The sequence below is a fragment of the Pristiophorus japonicus genome, chromosome 6 (genome assembly GCF_044704955.1).
Source record: "Pristiophorus japonicus isolate sPriJap1 chromosome 6, sPriJap1.hap1, whole genome shotgun sequence".
Taxonomy (NCBI): domain Eukaryota; kingdom Metazoa; phylum Chordata; class Chondrichthyes; family Pristiophoridae; genus Pristiophorus; species Pristiophorus japonicus.
Window position 1 is genome coordinate 197809102 of NC_091982.1, and position 26080 is coordinate 197835181.

General features: G+C 43.7%; 1 protein-coding gene across 1 annotated transcript in view; it reads left to right on the forward strand.

The window, feature by feature from the left end:
* The window catches only part of vmn2r1 (vomeronasal 2, receptor 1), a 66295-nt gene that overhangs the window by 30876 nt on the left and 9339 nt on the right, over positions 1–26080 (forward strand). Inside the window, exons 3-5 of the mRNA XM_070882309.1 lie at positions 6065–6961; positions 10420–10647; positions 22256–22379. Of these exons, the coding sequence (XP_070738410.1) occupies positions 6065–6961; positions 10420–10647; positions 22256–22379 (1249 nt within the window). The remainder of the gene's footprint in view (positions 1–6064; positions 6962–10419; positions 10648–22255; positions 22380–26080) is intronic.

Below are 26080 nucleotides of genomic sequence, written 5' to 3' on the forward strand. Positions count from 1 at the left end.
GCAGCAGGGAATTCCACAGGTTAACAACTCTCTGAGTGAAGAAGTTTCTCCTCATCTCAGTCCTAAATGGTCTACCCCTTATCCTAACACTATGTCCCCTGGTTCTGGACTTCCCCAACATCGGGAACATTCTTCCCACATCTAACCTTTCCAGTCCCGTCAGAATCTTATACGTTTCTATGAGATCCCCTCTCATCCTTCTAAACTCCAGTGAATAAAGGCCCAGTTGATCCAGTCTCTCCTCATATGACAGTCCATCCATCCCTGGAATCAGTCTGGTGAACCTTCGCTGCACTCCCTCAATAGCAAGAACATCCTTCCTCAGATTAGGAGACCAAAACTGAACACAATATTCCAGGTGAGGCTTTACGAAGGCTCTGTACAACTGCAGTAAGACCTCCCTACTCCTATACTCAAATCCCCTAGCTATGAAGGCCAACATACCATTTGCCTTCTTCACCGCCTGCTGTACCTGCATGCCAACTTTCAGTGACTGATGAACCATTGCGGCTTCCCTTTTTCTAACCTGCTGCCATCCAGATAATATTCTGCCTTCGTGTTTTTGCCCCCAAAATGGATAACCTCACATTTATCCACATTATACTGTATCTGCCATGCATTTGCCCACTCACCGAACCTGTCCAAGTCACCCTGCAGCCTCTTAGCGTCCTTCTCACAGCTTACACCGCCACCCAGTTTAGTGTCATCCGCAAACTTGGAGATATTACACTCAATTCCTTCATCTAAATCGTATTGTAAAGAGCTGGGGTCCCAGCACTAAGCCCTGCGGCACTCCACTAGTCACTGCCTGCCATTCTGAAAAGGACCCGTTTATCCCGACTCTCTGCTTCCTGTCTGCCAACCAGTTCTCTATCCACATCAGTACATTACCCCGAATACCATGCGCTTTGATTTTGCATACCAATCTCTTGTGCGGGACCTTGTCAAAAGCCTTTTGAAAGTCCAAGTACACCACGTCCACTGATTCTTCCTTGTCCACTCTGCGAGTTACATCCTCAAAAAATTCCAGAAGATACGTCAAGCATGATTTCCCTTTCATAAATCCATGCTGACTTGGTTCGATCCTGTCACTGCTTTCCAAATGCTTGCTATTTCATCCTTAATGATTGATTCCAACATTTTCCCCACTACTGATGTCAGGCTAACCAGTCTATAATTCTGTTTTCTCTCTCCCTCCTTTTTAAAAAAGTGGTGTTACATTAGCTATCCTCCAGTCCATAGGAACTGATCCAGAGTTGATAGACTGTTGAAAAATGATCACCAATGCATCCACTATTTTTAGGGCCACTTCCCTAAGTACTTTGGGATGCAGACTATCAGGCCCCCGGGATTTATCCGCCTTCAATCCCATCAATTTCCCGAACACAATTTCCCGCTTAATAAGGATATCCTTCAGTTTCTCCTTTTCACTAGACCTACTGTCCCTGAGTATATTCGGAAGGTTACTAAGACAGAACCGAAATATTTGTTCAATTGGTCTGCCATTTCTTTGTTCCCTATTATAAATTCACCTGAATCCGACTGCAAGGGACCTACATTTGCCTTTACTAATCTTTTTCTCTTCACATATTTATAGAAGCTTTTGCAGTCAGTTTTTATGTTCCCTGCAAGCTTCCTCTCCTACTCTATTTTCCCCCTCTTAATTAAACCCTTAGTCTTCCTCTGTTGAATTCTAAATTTCTCCCAGTCCTCAGGTTTGTTGCTTTTTCTGGCCAAATTATATGCCTCTTCCTTGGCTTTAACACTATCCGTAATTTCCCTTGTTAGCCATGGTTGAGCCAACTTCCCCGTTTTATTTTTACTCCAGACAGGGCTGTACAATTGCTGAAGTTCATCCATGTGATCTTTAAATGTTTGCCAGTGCTTATCCACTGTCAACCCTTTAAGTATCCTTTGCCAGTCTATTCTAGCCAATTCATGCCTCATTCCGTCGAAGTTACCTTTCCTTAAGCTCAGGACTCTAGTTTCTGAATTAACTGTGTCACTCTCCATCTTAATAAAGAATTCTAGCATATTATGGTCACTCTTCCCCAAGGGTCCTCGTACAACAAGATTTCTAATTAGTCCCTTCTCATTACACATCACCCAGTCTAGGATTGCCAGCTCTCTAGTTGGTTCCTCGACATATTGGTCTAGAAAACCATCCCTAATACACTCCAGGAAATCCTCCTCCACCGCATTGCTACCAGTTTGGTTAGCCCAATCTATATGTAGATTAAAGTCGCCCATGATGACTGCTGTACCTTTATTGCACACATCCCTTATTTCTTGTTTGATGCTGTCCCCAACCTCACTACTACTATTTGGTGGTCTGTGCACAACTCCCACTAGCGTTTTCTGCCCTTTGGAATTCCACAGCTTCACCCATACCGATTCCACATCATCCAGGCTGATGTCCCTCCTTACTATTGCATTAATTTCCTCTTTAACCGGCAATGCCAACCTGCTTCCTTTTCCTTTCTCTCTATCCTTCCTAAATGCTGAATACCCTTGAGTTCCCAGCCTTGGTCACCCTGGAGCCATGTCCCCGTGATACCAATTACATCATACCCGCTAACTGCTATCTGCGCAGTTAATTCGTCCACCTTATTCCGAATACTCCTCGCATTGAGGCACAGAGTCTTCAGGCTTGTCTTTTTAACGAAGTACTAGTTCAAGCTTAGCCACGAAGTACTGGTTCAAGCGGGCTGCAAACTCTGCTCAATCTTCTCCCTCCACGAATCTCTCCAGAATGCCAATTGTGCTTATTTTTGCATGCGAAGGTTCTTGTTACCTCGTCACCAAATATTGTGTATGCAATAACTCAATAGACTGAACACTGTAAACTCCGAACAGGTACAAACTTGGCTCTACTTTATTAGGGCCCAAAGTAATTACATTACAAGATGGCTGGCCTTTTATACCTGGGCCGCACACAGGTGCACACAGCCCAATGTCCTCCGACAATGGCGCCACTTGGTGGCTGGTAAACCCAAGCATATATACATGACAGTAAAGTATTTCATATTTTAAAGTTTTAACATAAAACATAGTAAAATTGAATGAAATAATTTACTCAATAACATGTTTGAAATGTTACACATCTACTAATTTGAGGTTACCTTAAGTACAAAGTTGAGCTCTCTCAAATGCGATCAGTTCAAGCAGATTGATCCATATTGTGCTTTTCAAGTTCAGATAATTTTCATTGAATTATTCAAAGTTGTGCATCTTTGGCTAGAAATTCACTATTCTTTCTGAAGAAACTGCTAAACTCTAATAGACATGGTATAATATTAAGTTATACAAAGGTCAGTTGAAACTATTATAATCCCATATAATTTAGCAGCACTCATCTTTGGAGCTGAGGTACAGGTGGTTGATGGGGTAAAATCATGCTTGTGGGGAGTCCAGCATGTATGGTGAGGTGCGCATTATGCTTGATTCACTTAATTATCATGCATGATGGGATGCTCACCTCAGCTGATGGGCGGTTCATAATTTTCCTTGGGACCTGACCAAGACTTGCATGATCAGTGATTCTTTAATGCCCAAGAATAGCTTTTAGCTGAGACTAGAATTTTAAATTGTGCCTCTTAGGTAGCAATAGCACTAGAACTATTGCTGCTGATGCCCAACTTTCAGTATTTTCTTCATATTTAAAATAAGAATTGTCTCTATTGAGGATAAAATAACAACCTGTAGAGAATGAGAAAGAAAATGAGATTTTACCATGCAAACTTTTGGATTCTGGAATGGCGCAGTTAATATATTTCTTCTTTACTTACAATATACAAACCAAGCAAGTGAAATGTAAAATACATGATACACAGCTTCCAGTGGTGGGTTACATTATTTCAGTTGTTCCAATAGTATGACCAATAAATGCCAGTAAGATTCATGAGTGTGTGCTGATTATAGCTCACACACTTTTATTAAAGTTTTCAATGTATACACCAGTTAAATGTTTATAATTTTGTATTTACAACTTCGTTATAAATTTGTTGATGATGCAAGATTATACGAGTGTTAGTTTTTTGTACAATTTATTGTATTGTTCAGCTAATCCAGCTTATTGTAAATGAAACCATGATTAATTAAATTATATGCAATAGCATTGATTTATGGAAAATACAGGATATGGTATCCAGATAAGATGCCATAAGACCTTACCTCCCAAAAGAATGTCAGGTTTCTGCCCAATCTGGGCAAATCATTTCTGATTCTGTTGTATTTTTATTTTCTGCTAGCTTGTTATGTCTGAAAGAATGATTACCACCAGTTTCATAATATTGGAGGAATGTCTGGTCCAGCTGTACATTATGAGCTGGCAAGATTTTAAAAACTCGAAAGAAAGAAATGGTCTCTTCTTCCTGCACCCTAAGTTGCTAAAATGTCATTTGAATACTCAGAGACCATTAAAAAAATCACTGAGGTATTAAATTGACATGTTCAGAAAAACTTCAATTGCTTCGCATTGGAAATTAGAGGCAGGTGCCACTTACAAACTATTCTCTGACATAAACTAATGGGAGTGTTTTGCTCCTTTGGGCCAATATTGGAAAATGGCAAGACTATACAAGAATGAGGTAATAAAATTAGCCTCTCAAAAATATTCTGTCTAAGGAAGTGTTTGGGATTGAAACATCTGTCAATACTTGGACCGTGAAAATTCGACATGGCAAAGATTCTTAGTTGTGTTTGAAATCATGTTCATGTAACAACTGTAAATTATTTAAAACAGCGTTGTATTTATTTGCAACACCAAATAACATTTAAAATAGGCGCAGAAAACGAAAACACTCTTCCTTTAGTATGGGCAGTAGCATAAAGTATTGTACAATAGAGGTCACTGTTGCTTTAGGAATATTCTGAGAAATTATATTGAATTATTACTGTGCCTATTGGAGACTTCGGTACATTATGAGTACATTACTTCAGTACATTACGTTCAAGACAGAGATCGATAGATTTTTGAATATTAAGGGATATGGGGATAGTGCAGGAAAGTGGAGTTGAGGTAGAAGATCAGCCATGTTGCCACTTGTCGAATCGTCCCGAACTATGTACCATTTCTTGGTTAATCAACAAACCTATGACAATAGGCTAAGGTAACTCAGTTCTGAGCACCTACTCATGACTCCCTGACTCAGATCTGGAGCTCATATCACATAAAATGGAAGATGTAAAATCATGTTTGATATTCTGTAGCACACAATGATGGTCCCTCTGTGGATATTTCTTGCTATTTTTTAAAAGGACAATCTGAACCTGAAATATGCCGAATTTGAAAATTAATGTAACATTTCCAATTCAGTTGCATTTGGAACTTAATTTGTACTTGTCCTTTAATAAAAATAAGCATTTCCAACCCAAAATCCAAAGGTGGTGTACATACACTTTTCTCATTCATAAACATATATTTTTGAAATAAAATCGTATTGATCAATTCCTGTTTTTACCTCGTTCTGTTTGGTAATAAATGAACAGCATTGTGCCTGGCATTGACTACCTTATTGAATAGGATATGACAATAAGTAATGGCAGTATGACGTCCAGGACAGAAAATGCCAGAAGTTATGTTCAGATGGCAAAATGTAAAAAGTACAACTGGAATGGTACAGTGCATTGTTTTACCAACATATTGTGGGGTGGAGTGTGAGAACATGCATTCCTGCCTCTGATTCTCCACACACAGTCACCTATTGGCTATTTTATCAAGGACGTGCTGAACAGGGTGAAATCAGTGGGTGAGTCAATGGGTTAATCCGGCAGTCCTGAAGTCTAAATGACTCGATCAAAAGCCATATAGGCAAAGGCTTTGGAACAGTAGCATAGTGCACAAAACGTCCATGTCTTCAGTTTAGGGTATAATCCATGAAGATCTAAAGGGAAGGTTAGAAAATAAAATAATGGGAGGTGAAAAAATAATTGCCCATAAGCACAGTAGAGGTTTTCAAAAACTTGGGTGGGAAAAGCAGTAACTTGCACATGTTGTTATCGAGATAATTGTATAGATTGTGGCAGAATATTTTTAATAATTTCTTTGACTACTGTTTTTCAGGTGGATTACTCTGCCTCCTGCTCAGTTCTCAGTGATAAATTTCAGTTTCCATCCTTTATCCGAACCATACCAAGTGATACTTTTCAGTCCAGAGCAATGGCAAAACTGGTGATGCACTTTGGATGGACATGGGTGGGCACAATAGCATCGGATGATGATTATGGGAAATATGGAATTAAAAGTTTTAAAGAAGAGGTAGAAAACGCTGGCGTATGCATCTCTTTCTCTGAGACTATCCCCAAAGTTTATGCAAGAGAGAAAATAGTTCGCATTGTAGACACAATTGAAAAATCAACTGCCAAAATCATTGCAATCTTCTCTGCTGATATTGACTTGAGCTCCTTAATAGAAGAAGTCATGCAACGTAATATTTCTGGCAGAACATGGATAGCAAGTGAGGCTTGGATTAACTCCGCACTGATTTCCAAACCAGAATATTCCTCACTTTTAGGTGGAACTATTGGATTTGCAATTCAGCGAGCTGATATCCGTGGTCTACGCAATCACCTTATTCAATTAGATCCAAGAAATTCTGGAGAAAAACTGATAACTGAATTCTGGGAGAGAGCCTTTGATTGCATGTGGCCTGAGCAAGGAGTGGCTGTCAGTAGAATGCTTGATTATAAAACGGCTGAGTATAACAGAACAGATGCAGATATTAAGAATAGAATCCATATTATATCCCCTCTTTCTCAGAGGTTCTGTACAGGAACGGAGAATTTGGATGAAATTGACAATACATATACTGATGTATCTCAGCTGAGGCTGACATACAGTGTGTACAAATCTGTATACACTGTGGCACATGCACTTCACAATATGTACACCTGTAAGACAGGAGAAGGTCCATTCGCAAATGGATCATGCACAAACCTCAAAGATTTTCAGCCGTGGCAGGTATGTTTTCAATGGTACATCATGTAGCTCTTCATGGAGCTAATAGAATTATTTTAATTAGTTTTTAGTTAGTAATTATGTGTTGCTTTACAGTGAAGCAACAAAACACACACCAGTGAAATGTCTGTCCACACTGAGAGTGGGAACATCAGTCTTCCTAAAAGTTATGTCCATTACTCTTCCAGCCTGTATACTTTCCCTGTTTAACCAAAGAATCATTGAATGATACAGCACAGCAGGAGGCCATTCAGCCCATTGAGCCTGTGCTGAATCTTTGAAAGAGCTGTCCAATAAGTACCATTCCCCTGCTCTTTCCCCATAGCCCTGCAAATGTTTTCCCTTCAAGCATTTTTTTCAATTCCCTTTGGAAAGTTACTATTGAATCTGCTTCCACCACCCTTTCAGGCAGTGCATTCCAGATTATAACAACTTGCTGCATTAATGTTATTTTCCTCATGTTGCCTCTGGTTCTTTTGGCAGTTTCCTTAAATCTGATTAGAATCTATTTAAGGTTCAAATTTCTGAAGAAATTATTCAAAAATAATGTGACTCATATTATGTATGTTTCTGCAAAGTGTAAACAAACACTTAAAGGGCAAGTGAAATGGAAGTGAATTTCAAAGTTGGTCTTGTTTTTAGTAATCTGTGAATATTTGATAGGTATTTATAGGTGCATTATTGTCTTTCTAAAAAGTCACAGAAATCAACCTCGGTTTGTAAACATGATGTGCTCGATGACATTATGTACATATCGTCACGAGTAAATCATTGACCACACTTATTAGTTAAATGCTTTAAATATAGTTATAGGTAAGTATGTTTTTGAAAGGAATTTTTTTTAGAAATCATTGCTCAGGCAATGAGTCTGACAGTCCGGGAGTCCAACTGAAAGTACAATGAATAGTCTAACAACAGAGAATTGAGAGTTTGATTGTGAGCTTGATGGAGTTCTATAGAGGTTTGGTACAGAATCGGTAGATCTAATAGAGAGTTGAGAATCTGCCGCCGTGTTATCCTGTTCTCCAAGCAGAAGGTGTTGTGTTTTTGCAGATCTGCAGCTTCTCACAAATCTCCAAAGAATATGGCAATGGCTCTTTTAAATAAAGTGCTTCATTTCATCGTTGACAGACTCTGTGAAGCCGAATCAAATATTGATGGCTTGAGTCATAAATTCTGTAAACTAAATTTTAAGATTAAATATTGAACAAGAAATTATTGCCTTTGTGGTTATTACCACAGTACTGATGTTTACTAATAGTGAAATATATTATTGAAAATGTCCACTGTGGAGTTGACAGAAGTTTTAAAGATTTTTTTTTTTCTATTTGGAATGTTAGCACCATTTTATTTTAGCATTGTGCTCTTTATACAGTAATCCAAATTCAATTCCCTCACAAATGCTGTACCTACTGTGATATCCAAATATGTGCGTGAGATTATCTTGCTGGCTGTCACTTTTTCACATGTTTGTAAAATAGCAATGTGAAAAAGTGACAGCCAGCAAGATTTTCCTCTTTTTACAAGTGTCAGCAGTGGCTCAGTGGGTAGCACATTTACCTCTGAGTCAGAAGGTTGTGTGTCCAAGTCCCACTCCCAGAACTTGAGTACATAAATTTAGACTGACACTCCAGAGTAGTGCTGAGAGAGTGCTGCACTATCAGAGGTGCCGTCATTTGGATGAGACATTAAACCGAGGCCCCATCTACCCTTTCAGATGGATGTAAAAGATCCCATGGCACTATTTCGAAGAAGAGCAAGTGAGTTATCCCTAGTGTCCTGGCCAATACTTATCCCTCAATCAACATCACAAAAACAGATTATCTGCTCATTATCACATTGCTGTTTGTGGGAGCTTGCTGTGCGAAAATTGGTTGCTGCGTTTCCCACATTACAACAGTGACTACACTTCAAAAAGTATTACATTGGCTGTAAAGCGCTTTGAGACGTCCAGTGGTCATGAAAGGCGCTATATAAATACAAGTCGTCCTTTCTTACAAGTGGCAGTGGTAATGCAACTTGGAATATGGGACTAAATTTCTGCCCATTCATATTCAATTATAGAAAATTTAACCCATTGGTATACCAGTCTATAAGTAGGAAATCTGTCATTATGCCAATCCAACACACAGTTTCCCTGACTTCTGTCAGTGCTGCTTCCGCTGGAAATGATGTAAATAGAAGCTGGTGTTGCTCATGTCACGCTCAGCAAAATTAGCTCTTGGGCACCTGAAGCCATAATCACATGCAAGAAGCCTATCCTTGATGGGATGGGATGTCACCTGTATAAATAAAAACATGAGCAGACAAAAAATCTGTAAGAATTCACAAATAAACACTTCATGGAAAATTGCTTGACCTGGCATTGTTGCAAAATGGCTGCTACCACGAATAAAGACAGCTCATTGAACAATTGAATGTTTCTATTGGAGCTTTACAAAAATGTCAATCTTGGAGAGTGGAAGGCTTTATGTTAGTACTGATAGAAGCAAAAGCACTTCCACATGTTTAGCGAACGTAATCATCAGCAAAAACTGAGGGTTGCTGACAACCAATCAAATTTCAGTATTCAAATAAGATGTGATTGAGTTAGAAAAATGCAGGAAAGGGGCATCTTATGGCCTAAGCTGACTTTTCCTGCACCCTGACCTTTAGCACAACATTTTTTTGCACCGTAATGTGCTGGAAGTGCGAATTGATATCAGCGTAGTGAGGGCAACAGAACATCTGGGACCTTAGTGAATGGTGGGACCAACAGTCTATCTCCTTAACCAATGAGATTTAAGGATTGAGAAAGAAACATAGGAACGACAGAGAAGGAGGGTGATTTAGAGTCAAAGCAGGCACAGAAAAATAAATAAAAAGAGGGAATGAAAAGTTGGATTAAGAGCGAGAGTAAAAAGGGACAGAAAGGAAAAGTTAGAAAAAAAGTTTAAAAAAATAAATCTTTCTAAATTTCTAAGAAGAATTTAATACATGCAAGAATGAGACTGAATCATTTAAATTGTTCCCTTTTTGGGCCATAGAGGTTGATTGGCATTACATTAACAATCATTAACACATCATTAAAAAAATACCCTTAATTATCAGCCTGAACTTTCTGCAGTGAGTTTAATGGGCAATTAATGTGAAAATCCAGAAAGTTCTTTAAAATAATGGGGAGGTGAAGGGCGAGATCCCATTTGAACGAAACAAGCAGGGGAGTGGCGTAAATCGACCAGCAAGTCTGGAGATTCGCAACTCATGGGTATTAATCCCCTGAATTTGCTGGCTGATTTGTGCATTAATAACGGCGTGCATTGTTAACATGCCGTTATTTTTCCAGCAAGATTTGGTACACACAATTTAAAAGTAGATGTTTGATTTCATCTACTAAACTAAGAAAGTTAATTCTCTATGTTGCTGTTTTATATTCACAAACAATATTTGTCCCTTGTTAATTTTTCTTTTATTCCTTTTAGCTTATGTATTACCTGAAAAATGTTCGGTTTAAGAGCCTTCTAGGGGAAGAAATATATTTTGATGTAAATGGAGATATCGATGCAATGTATGATATTATAAACTGGCAGAAAACCTCCAATGGGTACATCTCTTATAAGGTAATAGGCAATTACAATGGAACCGCACCCCCAGGACAAGAGATGATCATCCATAATGACTCTATCATTTGGAATGATGACCAGATTACGGTATGTAAGTAATGAAGCATCTGTTTTATTTATAACAGATGATTTAATAGAATATGATTCTTATTTGTGCTTAGTATCCAAGGAGGTTAGGTCAAACATGGATGAACATAACTGTTATGTCTCAAATCAAGCAATGTGACTGAGAACTGTAGACTTGAGTGTGACCTTAGTCTCCTTATTCTGACGCCAGAGTGCTGGCACAGCATGGAAGGCTTGCTTATATGAAGTGCTCCCAAGGGATGTTAAGATCCCCCGGGACTCCCAACAGATGCGTCCTCTGGTGGTGGTAGAATGCTGGTTACAAGGCGTTGCATACATAACATCATTCCCCCTCAAAGTCAATAGTACACTTATTTACAGGGTGAGACGATCTGGGGCTTTCGGTTCCTTGTCGATCGTCTTGGTACAAACACAAGCGCCGGTGAGTTAGTTGGGCCTTCGCTTGGCTGCTGTGCAGCTGGTCTTGCTGGGCTGCTGGCGATGATGGGTTCAGTTTCGTGGTCAACCGCGATGCCGGTTGCCACTTGTGTGTGCATCGGAGGGTCGAAGTTGGTGGTGTCCTCTTCAGGTTGATCGTGGCTGCCTGTGAATCGCAGTTTGGTTTGGTCCAAATGCTTTCTGCAAGTTAGTCCATTTGCAAGTTTGACCTCAAACACCCTACTTCCTTCTTTGGCTACAACAGTACCAGCAAGCCATTTGGGACCATGTTCATAGTTGAATACAATTACAGGGTCATTGACTTCAATATCGCGTGACAAATTTGCGCGATCATGGGACATGCTTTGTTGATGCTGCCTGCCCTCGACATGATCATGGAGATCAGGATGGACTAGAGAGAGCCTCGTTTTGAGTGCCCTTTTCATGAGCAGTTCGGCAGGGGGAACCCCGGTGAGCGAGTGGGGTCTTGTGCTGTAGCTGAGCAGGACTTGGGACAGGCGGGTCTGCAGGGAGTCTTCCGACACGCGTTTCAAGCTTTGCTTGATGGTTTGGTCCGCCCGTTCTACCTGGCCGTTAGATGCGGGCTTGAATGGGGCAGATGTGACGTGCTTGATCCCATTGCGGGTCATGAATTCCTTGAATTCAGCACTGGTGAAGCACGGCCCATTGTTGCTGACAAGGACATCAGGCAGGCCATGCTTGGCAAACATGGTTCGTAGACTTTCGATGGTGGCAATGGAAGTGCTTACAGACATTATTACACACTCAATCCATTTTGAATAAGCATCTACAACAACCAAAAACATTTTGCCTAGAAACAGGCCAGCAAAGTCAACGTGGATCCTAGACCACGATTTGGAGGGCCATGACGAGGGGAGCAAGTTTTACCCAACCGCACAAAAGTGCGCAGGAGGTAAAAGATTGAGGTCCCTCCCCCTCTAATGTCTGGGGGCAAGTTTTACCCAACCGCGCAAAAGTTGGCGGGAGGTGGGAGATTGAGGTCCCCTCTCTCTAATATCTGGAGGCAAGTTTTATCCAACCGCGCAAAAGTGCTGGTTGTAGCTGGCATCTTCTTACTAATTCGCTTGCACCCCCTAATATAAGACATACAGCTAATCTTAACAACATGCCTCTGCTTAGGGGCCTTAACCACCCTGTTTACTGCCGCATGTGCACGCATTCAAAACGACATAAAAAAATCGTTGCCTTCTCAACATCAAGCCAACTAGGCCTAATAATAGTTACAATCGGACTAAACCACAAACTTAACGGTGCCTCCCTGGGTGCATTGCTCAGTTGAGAGCGTTGCATTGGCACACGCAAGACTCCAAATCTGAGTTGATGCCAGGCCACCACAAATGGGATCTGACTTTCGCTTTCATCATTACTATGCCTGGGTGGGTACTGTGCAGGTCACATATGAATGTTTACCTGCCTTTCTTAGGTAAAACCACACGAATACCCCACAAAAGACAGTCCACCTGTATGAACATTTCGTCTTTGTGCCACTGGAACGGCTTGATCTCTTCATGCATCTCCGCTGGGATGCTGGACCAGCTCCCATGGAGGACACAGTTTTTTACAAGGGACAGTAAAGGATACTGGCTGGTCCAGGTCCTGATCTCGCGGGCCGTAACGAGTGACTTTTCATTTTCAAATGCACTCATCACCAAGAGCAAGTCTGCAGGCTGTGCCATTTCCACCCCGGTGGTGGGCAATGGTAGCCGACTGAGAGCATCAGCACAGTTCTCTTTGCCTGGCCTATGGCGAATTACATAGTTATATGCAGACAGCATTAGCGCCCATCTTTGGATGCGAGCAGAGGCATTGGTATTAATAACTTTGCTCTCTGTGAATAGCGATATGAGCGGCTTATGGTCAGTTTCTAACTCGAACTTAAGCCCAAACAGATACTGGTGCATTTTTTTCACTCCGTAAATGCATGCCAGAACTTCTTTTTTAATCAAGCTGTAGGCCCTTTCAGCCTTGGACAAACTCCTGGACGCATAAGCGACTAGTTGCAATGTTCCCGATTCATTTGCTTGTTGTAACACACACCCGACTCATACGAAGATGCATCGCAAGCTAGAACTAAACGTTTACATGGGTCATACAGAACAAGCAGTTTGTTTGAACATAACAGATTTTTGGCTTTCTCAAAAGCAGTCTCTTGTGATTTCCCCCATACCCAGGTCATCTCCCTTGCGTAGCAACACATGTAGAGGTTCTAGCAAGGTGCTTAACCCGGGTAGGAAATTACCAAAATAGGTGAGGAGTCCCAGGAACGACCGGACACTGTCACATTCTGTGGTCTTGTCGCGTTCTTGGCCTCCATCTTGGCGTCGGTGGGTCTGATGCCGTCTGCCGCAATTCTTCTCCCTTAGTGTGGTGTATGTAGCACACAAATCACTGACTCCACACGGTCTGGTGTAAATCTAACTACTGTGACCTTCGTCCTTTATTGTTCAGTTCCAGAGTGCCTCTCAGGTGTGGTGATCAGCCTTATATAGTGCCTGTTCTAGGTACTTCCAGGTTTCCCACCACAGCGCCCTCTATGGTGTGGCATAGTGCTTACATTACATTTAAGATACCAGGACGATACACACATCATTACATAACATCACCTTCCCCCCCCACCAGGACGCAGGACGGCGATACACACATCATTACATAACATCACACTTGTCCAACGGAAGGCAGGTAGGCATAGACAGTGCGTTAGTCTGGTACATATTATCTGGTACATTAACTAGTTATTGACTGGTAACGGATCCCTGATTTCCTTGTTAGCCCTTATCATTAATTGTACTTCATATCCATTATTTTACACAAATACAGTGGCCATTCAGCATTAAAAAATTAATTCTTATTATAAATTCGCCATCTCACATTAACATAGCTCATTTTAGACTCGCTCTGCCTTACAGAAGTCCTTTGTGGGGACCACCTCTTGGTAAGGCCCTTTTAAGTCTCCCGGGTGCATTTCCTTTTTAAGGCGCCATATTTGATGCAGGAGGATTCCACGAGGCTTCTCCTTGGGCGCCGCCATCTTTGATGCTCTGCTGTTCTGGACACGATGCCGCCGCCATCTTGCTCTCCGCCGTTCCGGATGCCCTCCGCTGTTGCAGCTTCCGCTCCCCTCCGCTGCCACCTGACTTGCCGCCTCTCCTGCGGCCGTCGTCGTCGCTTCTCCGGCGGCCACCGTAGCCGCCTCCCCTGCGGCCGTCGTGGCCTCTCCAACGGCCGCACTTGCCGCCTCCCCTGCGGCCTCCATAGCGGCCTCCCCTGCGGCCGCCGTGGCCGCCGACCTCCAGCTGCTGCCGCCGCCCGACTCTCCCTCTGCGTGGGTCCCTACGATCCGCCGGCCATCCTGGATCCCTCACACCCAGCCCGCAGCGCCCCGCCGGCTCACCCACCCCCCCACTAGGCCCCTCTCTGCAGGGCTGCTTGCCTGTGGGGGCTGAGGCTGCAGGATCTCTGTGTGAGGTCTGGGCCTGGGGCTTGCTCTGCTTGCCTGTGGGGGGATTGAGGTTGCAGCTCCAGCTCGGTCGGTACTGCTCTCTGGGGACCCGGGGCACGGCAGCACCCCGGGGAGCAGCAGCATGTGGAGTGGTGAAGTCTTCCCAGCTCCCATGGACCGTCCCCATCCACCTCCGGCCGAGGAGCGTCGGCCCATCGCCTGCAGCGACCCACAAAGGTAAACCGTGCGTCTCGTCCCCGTGGGATACCTGCACCGTCGCTCTGCCAAGAACCGGTATTAATTCCCTGGTGTAGGTACGCAGCATCGCCGTGACTGGGACCAGCTTGGGTTGTGCAGCTGGGCTAATCCACAGTTTATCAAAAGTTCTCCGACTCATCAACGACGGACCCGAGCCCGTGTCCACTTCCATACTCACTGGGACTCCGTTGATTTTTACTTCCCTCATCACTGGGGGTGAATCGTCGGTGCACGTATACAGTCCCAACACCTCATCATCTTCTGCCTGCTCCTGGCTGGATGGTGGATCATCCCCCATCTCCTCAGCCACATGGTGAGTCCGATTTCCTTTACACATACACTGAAGGGTGGCCTTTCGTGTGGCAGGTATTGCACGTGTACTCCGCAAACCTGCACTGGTGAGCCCCATGGCTTCCTCCGCAGCGCCAGCATGGTGCTGCTTGATTGGCCCCCCTTAGCGGACTCTGAGTTCCAGGACCCCGAGGTCCGTGCTCTCTGCCCCGGGCAGAGCCACGTTCTGCAGTTTTGTCTGTGGTGGGCGCTATCCTGTGGACAATGCCTGCCGGGTTCGAGACTGTGTGGATCATTTGCTTGGTGCTGCAAGTCGAGGTCATATATGCCCGGCTGATGGTGATGGCCTTTGTCTGAGTGACTGTGGTTTCCATGGCTAGCAGCGTGTGAAGGAGGCCCTCGTGGCCAATCCCCATAACGAAAACGTCCCTTAACGCCTCGTCAAGGTGTGCGCCAAAATCACACAGTGCCACGAGTCTCCTGAGGTCCGCAGCATATTTGGTGACATCCTGGCCCTCAGATCTGCAGTGATGGTAAAATTTGTATCTGGCCGTGAGGATGCTCTCCTTCGGTTTCAACTGGTCACGAATGAGTTCCGTCAGCTCCTAGTATGACTTGTCCCTGGCGCTCCCGGGTGCAGCAAATCCCTGACGAGACAGTAAACCTCATCTCCACAACTGGAGAGCAATATCGCCTTACGCTTGTCTCTCATTGTGTATGTGTTCTCCGTCAGGTCGTTTGCTGTGAAGTAGTACTCGAGCCTTTCCGTGAAGGCCTCCCAATCATTGCCCACGGTAAAATCCTTTAGCGAGCCCAGAGTAGCCATGGTTGCGTGGAGTTCGTCTGCTTCCTCGTTGCCAATGTGGTGTATTTAGCACACAAATCACTGACTCCACACGGTCTGGTGTAAATCTAACTGCTGTGACCTACGTCCTTTATTGTTCAGCTCCAGAGTGCCTCTCAGGTGTGGTGGTCAGCCTTATATTGGGCCTGTTCTAGGTACTTCCAGGTTTCCCACCACAGTGCCCTCTGTGGTGTGGCATAGTGCTTACATTACATTTAAGGTACCAGGACGATACACACATCATTACATAACATCACCTTCCCCCCCCACCAGGACGCAGGACGGCGATACACACATCATTACATAACATCACACTTGTCCAACGGAAGGCAGGTAGGCATAGACAGTGCGTTAGTCTGGTACATATTATCTGGTACATTAACTAGTTATTGACTGGTAACGGATCCCTGATTTCCTTGTTAGCTCTTATCATTAATTGTACTTCATATCCATTATTTTACACAAATACAGTGGCCATTCAGCATTAAAAAATTAATTCTTATTATAAATTCGCCATCTCACATTAACATAGCTCATTTTAGACTCGCCCTGCCTTACAGAAGTCCTTTGTGGGGACCACCTCTTGGTAAGGCCCTTTTAAGTCTCCCGGGTGCATTTCCTTTTTAAGGCGCCATAACACTAAGAATTTGACCTCTGGCGCCAGGAAAACACACTTCGAGCGTTTCAACCCGAGTTCCACATGATCTAGCCGACTTACAACCTCTTCCATGTTCTGCAAGTGTTCGATGGTGTCCCGACTTGTGATCAATATGTCGTCCTGGAAAACCACGGTGCGCGAAACTGACTTTAGTAGACTCTCCACGTTCCTTTGAAAAATAGCCGTGGCCGATCGAATCCCAAACGGGCATCTATTATGCTTGAACAGACCTTTGTGCGTGTTGATGCAGGTGAGGCCTTTCGAAGATTCCGCCAGCTCCTGCGTCATGTAGGCCGAGGTCAGGTCCAACTTGGTGAACGTCTTCCCTCCTGCCAACGTTGCAAATAGGTCATCTGCCTTGGGTAGCGGGTACTGGTCCTGCAGCGAAAAACGATTAATTGTTACTTTATAGTCCCCACAAATTCTGACCGTGCCATCGCACTTGAGAACCGGAACAATCGGACTGGCCCACTCATTGAACTCAACCGGCACGATGATGTCCTCTCATTGCAGCCTGTCCAGCTCGATCTCCACTTTCTCTCACATCATGTATGGCACCGCACGTGCCTTGTGGTGGATGGGTCATGTACCGGGAACCAAGTGGATCTGCACCTTCGCCCCAGAGAAATTTCCGATGCCTGGCTCAAACAACGACGGAAACTTGCTCAAAACCTGGGGACATGAGGCGTCATCGACGGTCAAAAGCGCTCGGATGTCGTCCCAGTTCCAGCGGATTTTTCCCAGCCAGCTTTTGCCGAACAATTTGAGGCCATCTCCCGGTACAATCCATAGTGCCAGTTCATGCACCGCTCCATCATAGGAGACTTTTACTGCTGCACTGCCAATTACAGGGATCAGCTCTTTAATGTAAGTTCTCAGCTTGGTATGAATAGGGCTCAGATTGTGCCTTTGTGCCTTGTTGCACCACAGCCTCTTGAAGGCCTTTTTGCTCATGATAGACTGACTCGCACCCGTGTCCAATTCCATGGATACTGGAATTCCGTTCAGTTCAACTTTTAACATGATCGGTGGACATTTCGTGGTGAAGGTGTGTACCCCATACACTTCTGCCTCCTTGGTTCGAGTCTCTAGTTTAGTTTGATCCACCATGGATCGGTCTTCCTCTGCAATGTGGTGGTTTGCAGGGTTTGCAGCTCGTCTGCTCATTCGCTAGAGGTGTTCCATTGTTCCACAGCCTTTGCATGCATATTGTTTGAAGCGGCATTGATGGGCTCGATGATCACCTCCGCAACGCCAACAAGGTGTTAATTCCCTTGCATTCACACTTGATGGCGGACTCTGAGTCATCTGAGGTCATGCAGCTGCAGGCGTGTATGTTCTGCCATATGCATTCCTGCCTGAAAATGACATTACTTTGTGTACAGTACTTGCCAATGCATCTTTATACTGTGAAATTTGTTTGGTGGACATAAATGCCTGGGCTATCTTTATGGCTTTGCTCAGGTTCGGTGTTTCAACAGTCAATAGTTTGCGAAGGATAACCTCATGGCCAATACCAAGCACAAAAAAGTCTCTTAGCATTTTCTCCAGGAATCCACCGAATTCACAATGTCCTGCAAGGCGTCTTAGTTCGGCGACATAGCTCGCCACTTCCTGGCCTTCAGACCGTTGACATGTATAAAATCGATAACTTGCCATCAGAACGCTCTCCTTCGGATTTAGGTGCTCCCGGACCAGCGTACACAGTTCTTCATACTATTTGGTTGTTGGTTTCACCGGAGCAAGAAGATTCTTCATGAGGCCATAGGTTGTTGCCCCACAGACGGTGAAGAGGATCGCCCTTCATTTGACAGCATTCTCATTCCCTTCCAACTCGTTGGCCACGAAGTATTGGTCGAGTCACTCCACGAAGACTTCCCAATCGTCACCTTCTGAGAATTTCTCCAGGATACCAACAGTTCTCTGCATTTTCACGTGATGGTTCGTTATCTATTACTCGTCGGCAGTTGTTATGTCTCAAATAAAGCAACGTGACTGAGTACTGTAGACTTGAATAAGTGTGACCTTAGTCTCTTTATTCTGACTCCAGAGTGCTGGCACAGCATGGGAGGCCTGCTTATATGCAGTGCTCCCAAGGGATGCTGGGATCCCTTGGGACTCCAACAGATGCGCCCTCTGGTGGCGGTAGAATGCTGGTTACAAGGTGTTGCATACATAACAATAACTGTTATCTTAGAACCCCGAATAGCAGTTCATGAAATGAAAGCAATAGTATTTTAAGTTTAAATGAATTGTCAAATATTTTACTCGATTGAAATATTCAGATGTGTTAAATGATCAAAAGTGACACAATGGGGCAAATTTTAAACAGGAGTGGGTTTTTGGTGGGCAGGGGGGCCTATCATAAAGTAACATTTGATTGGCAGACATCCGACCTGATTGCCCATTTGCTGGGTGTAATTTCCGGCAAACCTCCAAAGCACTATATAAAGCGAGGGGGCGAGGTTGTATTTACTTCGGTGACAATGCCTTTTAATGATGCAAACTGGAAAATGAACTGGAAGGAAGCCCAAAGGTTCTCTGCTGCTTCCCTGGTGGAGGTTCTATTGTAAGAGATGAGGGTAAGGAGGGATATTCTCGTTCTCTCAAGTAGTTGGAGGCTTGTCACCATTATCACAGTTGGCACTTTGGTCTGCAGTATCTTTTCATAGCAGCTTCTGAATCTTCATTGTCAATATATAATTGATATAAAAGTTGGATGGATGGTTTCAGTGTTCTTTAATGCATGAAGAAGGGAGTGATGAAGGAGGTAACAGAGGCTCTTGATGCAGAGGGGCTTTGTCAATTTTTTCAGGGGAGGGGAATGAGCAGGTCACTGTATACACGGAAGTATTGTGCTATCAAATAATCTTTCGTATCTCTAGCTTCAAGGCATTATGCTAGTCCTCCTTCTGCTTCTACCCCACCTTCACACAATTCTTTCTCATCAAATGATGACAGTTACTGGTTCTCTGGCTCCTCGAAATGCAATCCTCTCTGTATTGCCACGTTGCAATATGCAGCACAGTGAAATGATGTGGGAGACTGTGTGTGGGGTCCCCCAGACCAATCCAGGCACCTGAAGCTTTGCCTCAAGAGCTCAATATTGTACTCAGTGATGTTCCTGATGGTCCCATGGCTCTGGTTGTACCTAAGTTGTTCAGGCATGGTGGGGTTGTGGATGGGTATCATCAGCCATGTGTGGAGTGGGGTAGCCCTTGACCCTAAACAGCCATCCTCTTACATTCCTGGAAATGTGGAATAGTGAGGAGATAGTTGATTGTTGCAGGATGAAGGTTGCGTGACAGCTTCCTGTGAAACTGGTACTGACTTGCACGATCCTTTTGTGGTAATCACAGACCTGTTCATGAAAGCCGCTGACTGGGCTTTTGGTATGTTCATGGCTACATGAGTGCAGTCTATAACCCATGGACATGAGTGCAGCTAGCCACCGCCGCAAATCCTAGAGCTCTCTCATTTTGATTGTTGGCGTCAACGGGATAAGTGATGTTTTAGTTGGTTCTGGAAAACAGGGCTTTGGTGACCTGGTAGATGCAGTTGTGTACTGCAGACTGAGATACGAGAGACATCCCCTGTAACATCCTGGAATGAGCTTGAGGCAAAACAATTAAGGGCGGTGGTGATTTTGACAGCCACTGGCAAAGCATGGCTACCTGGCCCAGCAGACAGCAGATCGTTTCAGGGGCTTCGTAGATCAGCAGCCTGGCTGGTGAAGCGCAGCCTCCCCATGCGCTGCTCCTCCGAAATATCCAGGAAAATTGCTCTTGGTCTATAGACCCTGTAGGTTGGGCAAATCCTCCTACGAGCAACCTCCATCTGCTGTCTTCTAACAGGCCCACTTGCTGCTCCTCTTGGTTTTTGAAACTGCTGCTGTTGTTACTGCTTCCTCCATCTCTTCCTCTATCCAAAACATTGAAGCTGGAGTGCCACCCATCATAAGCTGTGAGTGCTTATTCAGGGTGTATAAGGCAAAAAAGATCAGAAACAAGCCATCTCTAAGCTCAAAAAATCCATTGTAAATCCAAAAAGCACTATCACACACAGATTCCTATGATCTGAATGTCTGCATCTCTTTAAATACTGCTTCCAGTTGGCTTCTCAATCCAATCCTATGATGTCTTACTCAGTGGATGCTGGCAGGACTTCCTATTTTTCCTGCTAAAAATGCACCAGAGTCTTAAGTACAGCATAGGATCCCAATTTGAATCTAGTCATGATACGCCCATCTGCATCCAGCAGATGCCTCAACCACATAAAAAAAAACTCCATGATGAATATCAGCGCCGATCGGGACTCGAGTGGAAAAGTGTGGTAAGTCCACTGAAGCAATTTTAACAACATGACTTTCCCGTTTCTTGTCGGGAGGGTCAGGGTAAAATTGCCCCAAACATTCTGGTCACAAATCAGTTCAATGACCTCTCCCTTCATTCAGTTTAAGCAATGTGTTAATGTGACTCTCGTGCCATCATTTTTGCCTCGGTGAATTTTTGAATTTAATGAAATTGTGCCACTTTGCCTTGTATTATGCAAATTGTAACAACTAAATCATTTAGCTTCCCTTCTGTAACTACATCACTTCTGTAATGCTCTTTGTAAGTATTGAGGAAAATGGCTGTCTACAGTTTCCACATGCCAATTGTAAGAGAAATTTGGCATTAGGGGTACCAGCGGGACAAAGGTTAAAGTGCCGATTCCTGCACCGACCCATAAGGAGGTAAAAGGCCTCTCTTCGACCTTGCACATTCCAGTACCAAGGCTCCAGAAGTTACTAATTCAATTCACTAGATAACATTCTGACAGGATATAATGGAAGAACCTAAACAGACATTGATAAGACCTTGCGAAGAGGCTCGAGGCAGACTCACAGGCACCAAGGAGGATCAGCAAATTCTAATCTGGTGAAGTCATCTTAGTAGGATCTAAGGCTGCCTTGGGGTCTGTCAATCCAAAGTAACCCAATTGGAGATCGGGGAGGGTCGTACCAGGAGGCGAAGGGGTCTGTGAAATGTATAAATGATGTGTGATTTTTCTATACGAGGAGCATCTCCACTCACAGGGGGCTGTGATGAGAGGTGTTCCTGGACGTTCGTAATTAAAGATCGTTAAACCTTGCCATCCGTCTCTGTCTGCTAACTTCGAGAATTGCTACACGGGTTGGGGCGAGTTTAGATCCTCTATATCAGAGGGCCCGCTCGTGGGAGGAGAGGCCTTCCCATTTCCCCCTACACCCACTATAATGTACATTATGATAAACCGATTGCACTTTGCAAATATTTAGCTATTTATTTGCTATTTCGCAAACTATCCTGAAAACTCTCACATAATTCTATTTTGTCATTTATAATGGTGCACAAACTATGCAGGAAATAAAACGTTTTGTTACCTTTCCCCAATTTATAACTGTTACAGTCTTATATATGCAAAAAGATATCAGTCCTGCAGTAGGTTTTCACAGCTTGTGTACTAATACATTCTAATCAAAGTGCTTTTATTTTGCTATATTTTGGAGATGGCAGCTTCACTTACTTGTTATTTTCCCTGAGGCCAGAAAAACATCAGCTTTATTTTTGTAGTCTTATTTGTGCAAATTATTTTCTGAACAATCATACGTAATTTGTATCCATGTTCCATTTGGCAGCCTCCATTTTCTGTGTGTAGTGAGGGTTGTCAGCCAGGCACCAGGAAGGGAATTCGCCAAGGAGAACCTGTTTGTTGCTTTGACTGCATTCCATGCGCTGATGGCGAGATAACTAATGAGACAGGTGAGTTAAATACTTTTCATATGAAATAATACTTACATTTTTTCTAAATTTACCTAAAATATTCACTCAATAGTTTTACATACACTATGTTTATGTTGCGCAATAAAATTATAAAATTTAAAATGGTGATCATTTTCCAACAGTCTATCAACTCTGGGTCAGTTCCTATGGACTGGAGGGTAGCTAATGTAACACCACTTTTTAAAAAAGGAGGGAGAGAGAAAGCGGGTAATTATAGACCAGTTAGCCTGACATCAGTAGTGGGGAAAATGTTGGAATCAATTATTAAGGATGAAATAGCAGCGCATTTGGAAAGGAGTGACGGAATCGGTCCAAGTCAGCATGGATTTATGAAGAGGAAATCATGCTTGACAAATCTTCTGGAATTTTTTGAGGATGTAACTAGTAGAGTGGACAAGGGAGAGCCAGTGGATGTGGTGTTATTGGACTTTCAAAAGGCTTTTGACAAGGTCCCACACAAGAGATTGGTGTGCAAAATTAAAGCACATGGTATTGGGGGTAATATACTGACATGGATAGAGAACTGGTTGACAGACAGGAAGCAGAGAGTCGGGATAAACGGGACCTTTTCAGACTGGCAGGCAGTGACTAGTGGAGTGCTGCAGGGCTCAGTGCTGGGACTCCACTATTTACAATATACATTAATGATTTAGATGAAGGAAATGAGTGTAATATCTCCAAGTTTGCAGATGACACTAAACTGGGTGGCAGTGTGAGCTATGAGGGGGACGCTAAGAGGCTGCAGGGTGACTTGGACAGGTTAGGTGAATGGGCAAATGCATGGCAGATGCAGTATAATGTGGATAAATGTGAGGTTATCCACTTTGGGGCAAAAACGCAAGACAGAATATTATCTGAATGGCGGCAGATTAGGAAAAGGGGAGGTGCAACGAGACCTGGGTGTCATGGTGCATCAGTCATTGAAAGTTGGCATACAGGTACAGCAGGCGGTGAAGAAGGCAAACGGTATGTTGGCCTTCATAGCTAGGGGATTTGAGTATAAGAGCAGGGAGGTCTTACTGCAGTTGTACAGGGCCTTGGTGAGGCCTCACCTGGAATATTGTATTCAGTTTTGGTCTCATAATCTGAGGAAGGGCGTTCTTGCTATTGAGGAAAGTTCACCAGACTGATTCCCGGTATGGTTGGACTGACATATGAGGAGAGACTGGATCAACTGGGCCTTTATACATTGGAGTTTAGAAGGATGAGAGGGGATCTCATAGAAACATATAAGATTCTGACGGGACGGGACAGGTTAGATGCGGGTAGAATGTTCTCGATGTTGGAGAAGTCCAGAACCAGGTGACACAGTCTTAGGATAAGGGGTAGGCCATTTAGGACTGAGATGAGGAGGAACTTCTTCACTCAGAGATTTGTTAACCTGTGGAATTCCCTGCTACAGAGAGTTGTTGATGCCAGTTCATTGGATATATTCAAGAGGGAGTTACGGCTAAGAGGATCAAGGGGTATGGATAGAAAGCAGGAAAGGGGTATTGAGGTGAACGATCAGCCATGATCTTATTGAATGGTGGTGCAGGCTCGAAGGACCGAATGGCCTACTCCTGCATCTATTTTCTATGTTTCTATGTTTCTATGAATTCTTGTGCAATAAAAATGCCAAGACACAAATACATAAATTTCTATTAGTGCAGTAACATAAGAGGTAATTTAATGAAATTCTGCTCTCAAAGATTTTAATAATGAATGGATGGAAATTGTAGGGATTATGCATCTAAATTTCCAACATGCACTCCTGGCAGTTAAGGCTTCCTATTCGGAGCACAATTTTGTGACATTACCTCTATAGTTCACATTATACTTGCACATACAAAAAAATACAGCATAAGCTTTTAAAGTGGGGGAAATCCAATGCAAATATTTAAAAAAAATGTCCAACTTGTGCATTTGAGTAAGATGAGCATGGAAAGGTCTGCATGTAATGAGTATACAGTGTAACAGCTGCAATTAAATGCAATAAGCACAAATTTCATAGTTGCTCACTTGAATGACTGACTGATTATCAATTCAATTTTAGTATGAACAATTACTAAAATAAATTCTTAATGACATAAGTACATTAAACCTATATTGAAAATCTTCTAACACACAGAAACATAATCTTATAGTTCTGTAGTACCAGAACAGGTAGTATCAGATCAGCCATGATCCTATTGAATGGCGGAGCAGGCTCGAGGCGACAAATGGCCTACTTGTGCTCTTATTTCTTATGTTCGTAATGGCATGTCACAGCTCTCGTCTCCTATGCTGTTTTGTATTCACTATGTTTTAGTAATGTTTCCTTTCTCTTGGCTCCCTCCATATTGAACAGCTCCTTTCAGGGAGATGGTGGGGTGGGCAGTGGGTGGGTGAGGGAGAGACCACTTGCTCTTGGGTAACTGCTAATACCGCCTTGACCAGCCTGCAATACTAGTCTGTAATCAGCCAGTACAAGATGCATGGAAGTCGTGCAGATTAATTCATGCTTCAGATTCCTTTCCCTCCCATGAGGAAGATGCCCAGTTTCCACGACATCCCCTGATAGCCTGGCCTGAGTTCAGGAAATCAGAGTAGAGGGAATTGCTGGCATGGACCTACACATTACCACTGTATGGTACAGAGTACCAGCTAACCAACATAATGCTTCACCAGCTTGTAACATTCTCATCAAAGTCTTTATCGCAGTCTTTCATCCTGTTGGCATAGCTTATCAGTGCTAAATAACGAAGATTAATGGCAGCAGGAAAAGATTAGGGGCTAGAATGTCCACTTTGGGCGATATTTCTGGCGTGGGCGGTAAAGGATTTTCAGATCGCTGGTTCTCGCCCATTCTCAAAGCACCTAGTCTCCATTTTTGAAAATGGCCGTTGCCGCAAGCGATATCAAATGGGCGGTAGCACTGAATTTTTTTGACCTTCTGCCTTAACAATGGCATGGCAACGCTCGATTCCTGCGATTCAGGAGGTCAAGGGTCATGCACAGAAGAGGAGACAGAGAGAGAGGGAGCTCAGAGTCACTGAAAGTAGCTGTGGTGTGTGCTTGTCTGGCTGTTGTGGGAGGCATGAGGGAGATTCACCAATAGCAAAAAGCCTGCTAAGCACCAAGAACATAGTTGACACTGAGTTTTTGTCCAACAAATAAAATATAACATGGAAGGGATGGAGGAGGCCCTGAAGCTGGTAGCCAGGAACACATGAGAGCCAGCAGCAACATCTTGCTTCTGGCTCTGAGCATGTTCGCACCTCAGGACCGTCCTCTCCCGTATCCGTCCAAGCAGCATTTTGGCCATCACCCCCCCCCCACCAATGAAGCATCGCTTGAGGAGCTCCTCAGCCAGGCGGCTTGGAGTCAGGAGGGGAAGGGGCAGAGGTTGGGAGGAGAAGCGGGGGATGGGGGGGGGAAGGGAAGGGTTAGTTTGTACAGAAATACTGATGATTTCAGACTAATGTTCGGCTTAAATGTTTTTTTATTTAACAAAGCCTTGTAGCGCATTGGCTCAGATAACTGCACCGTTACACGCTGGTGATTCCTTAACATCAAAGGGTATAATTACACTTAACTTCAATCAACTTAAACTTTAACTGTCACCAAGGTGATGCCCACCATTGATGTATCACCTGCACACCCAGCAGTGTGTCAGCCTTGTAAATAACACCAATGTTCTTTCAGGCAAAGCGATCATT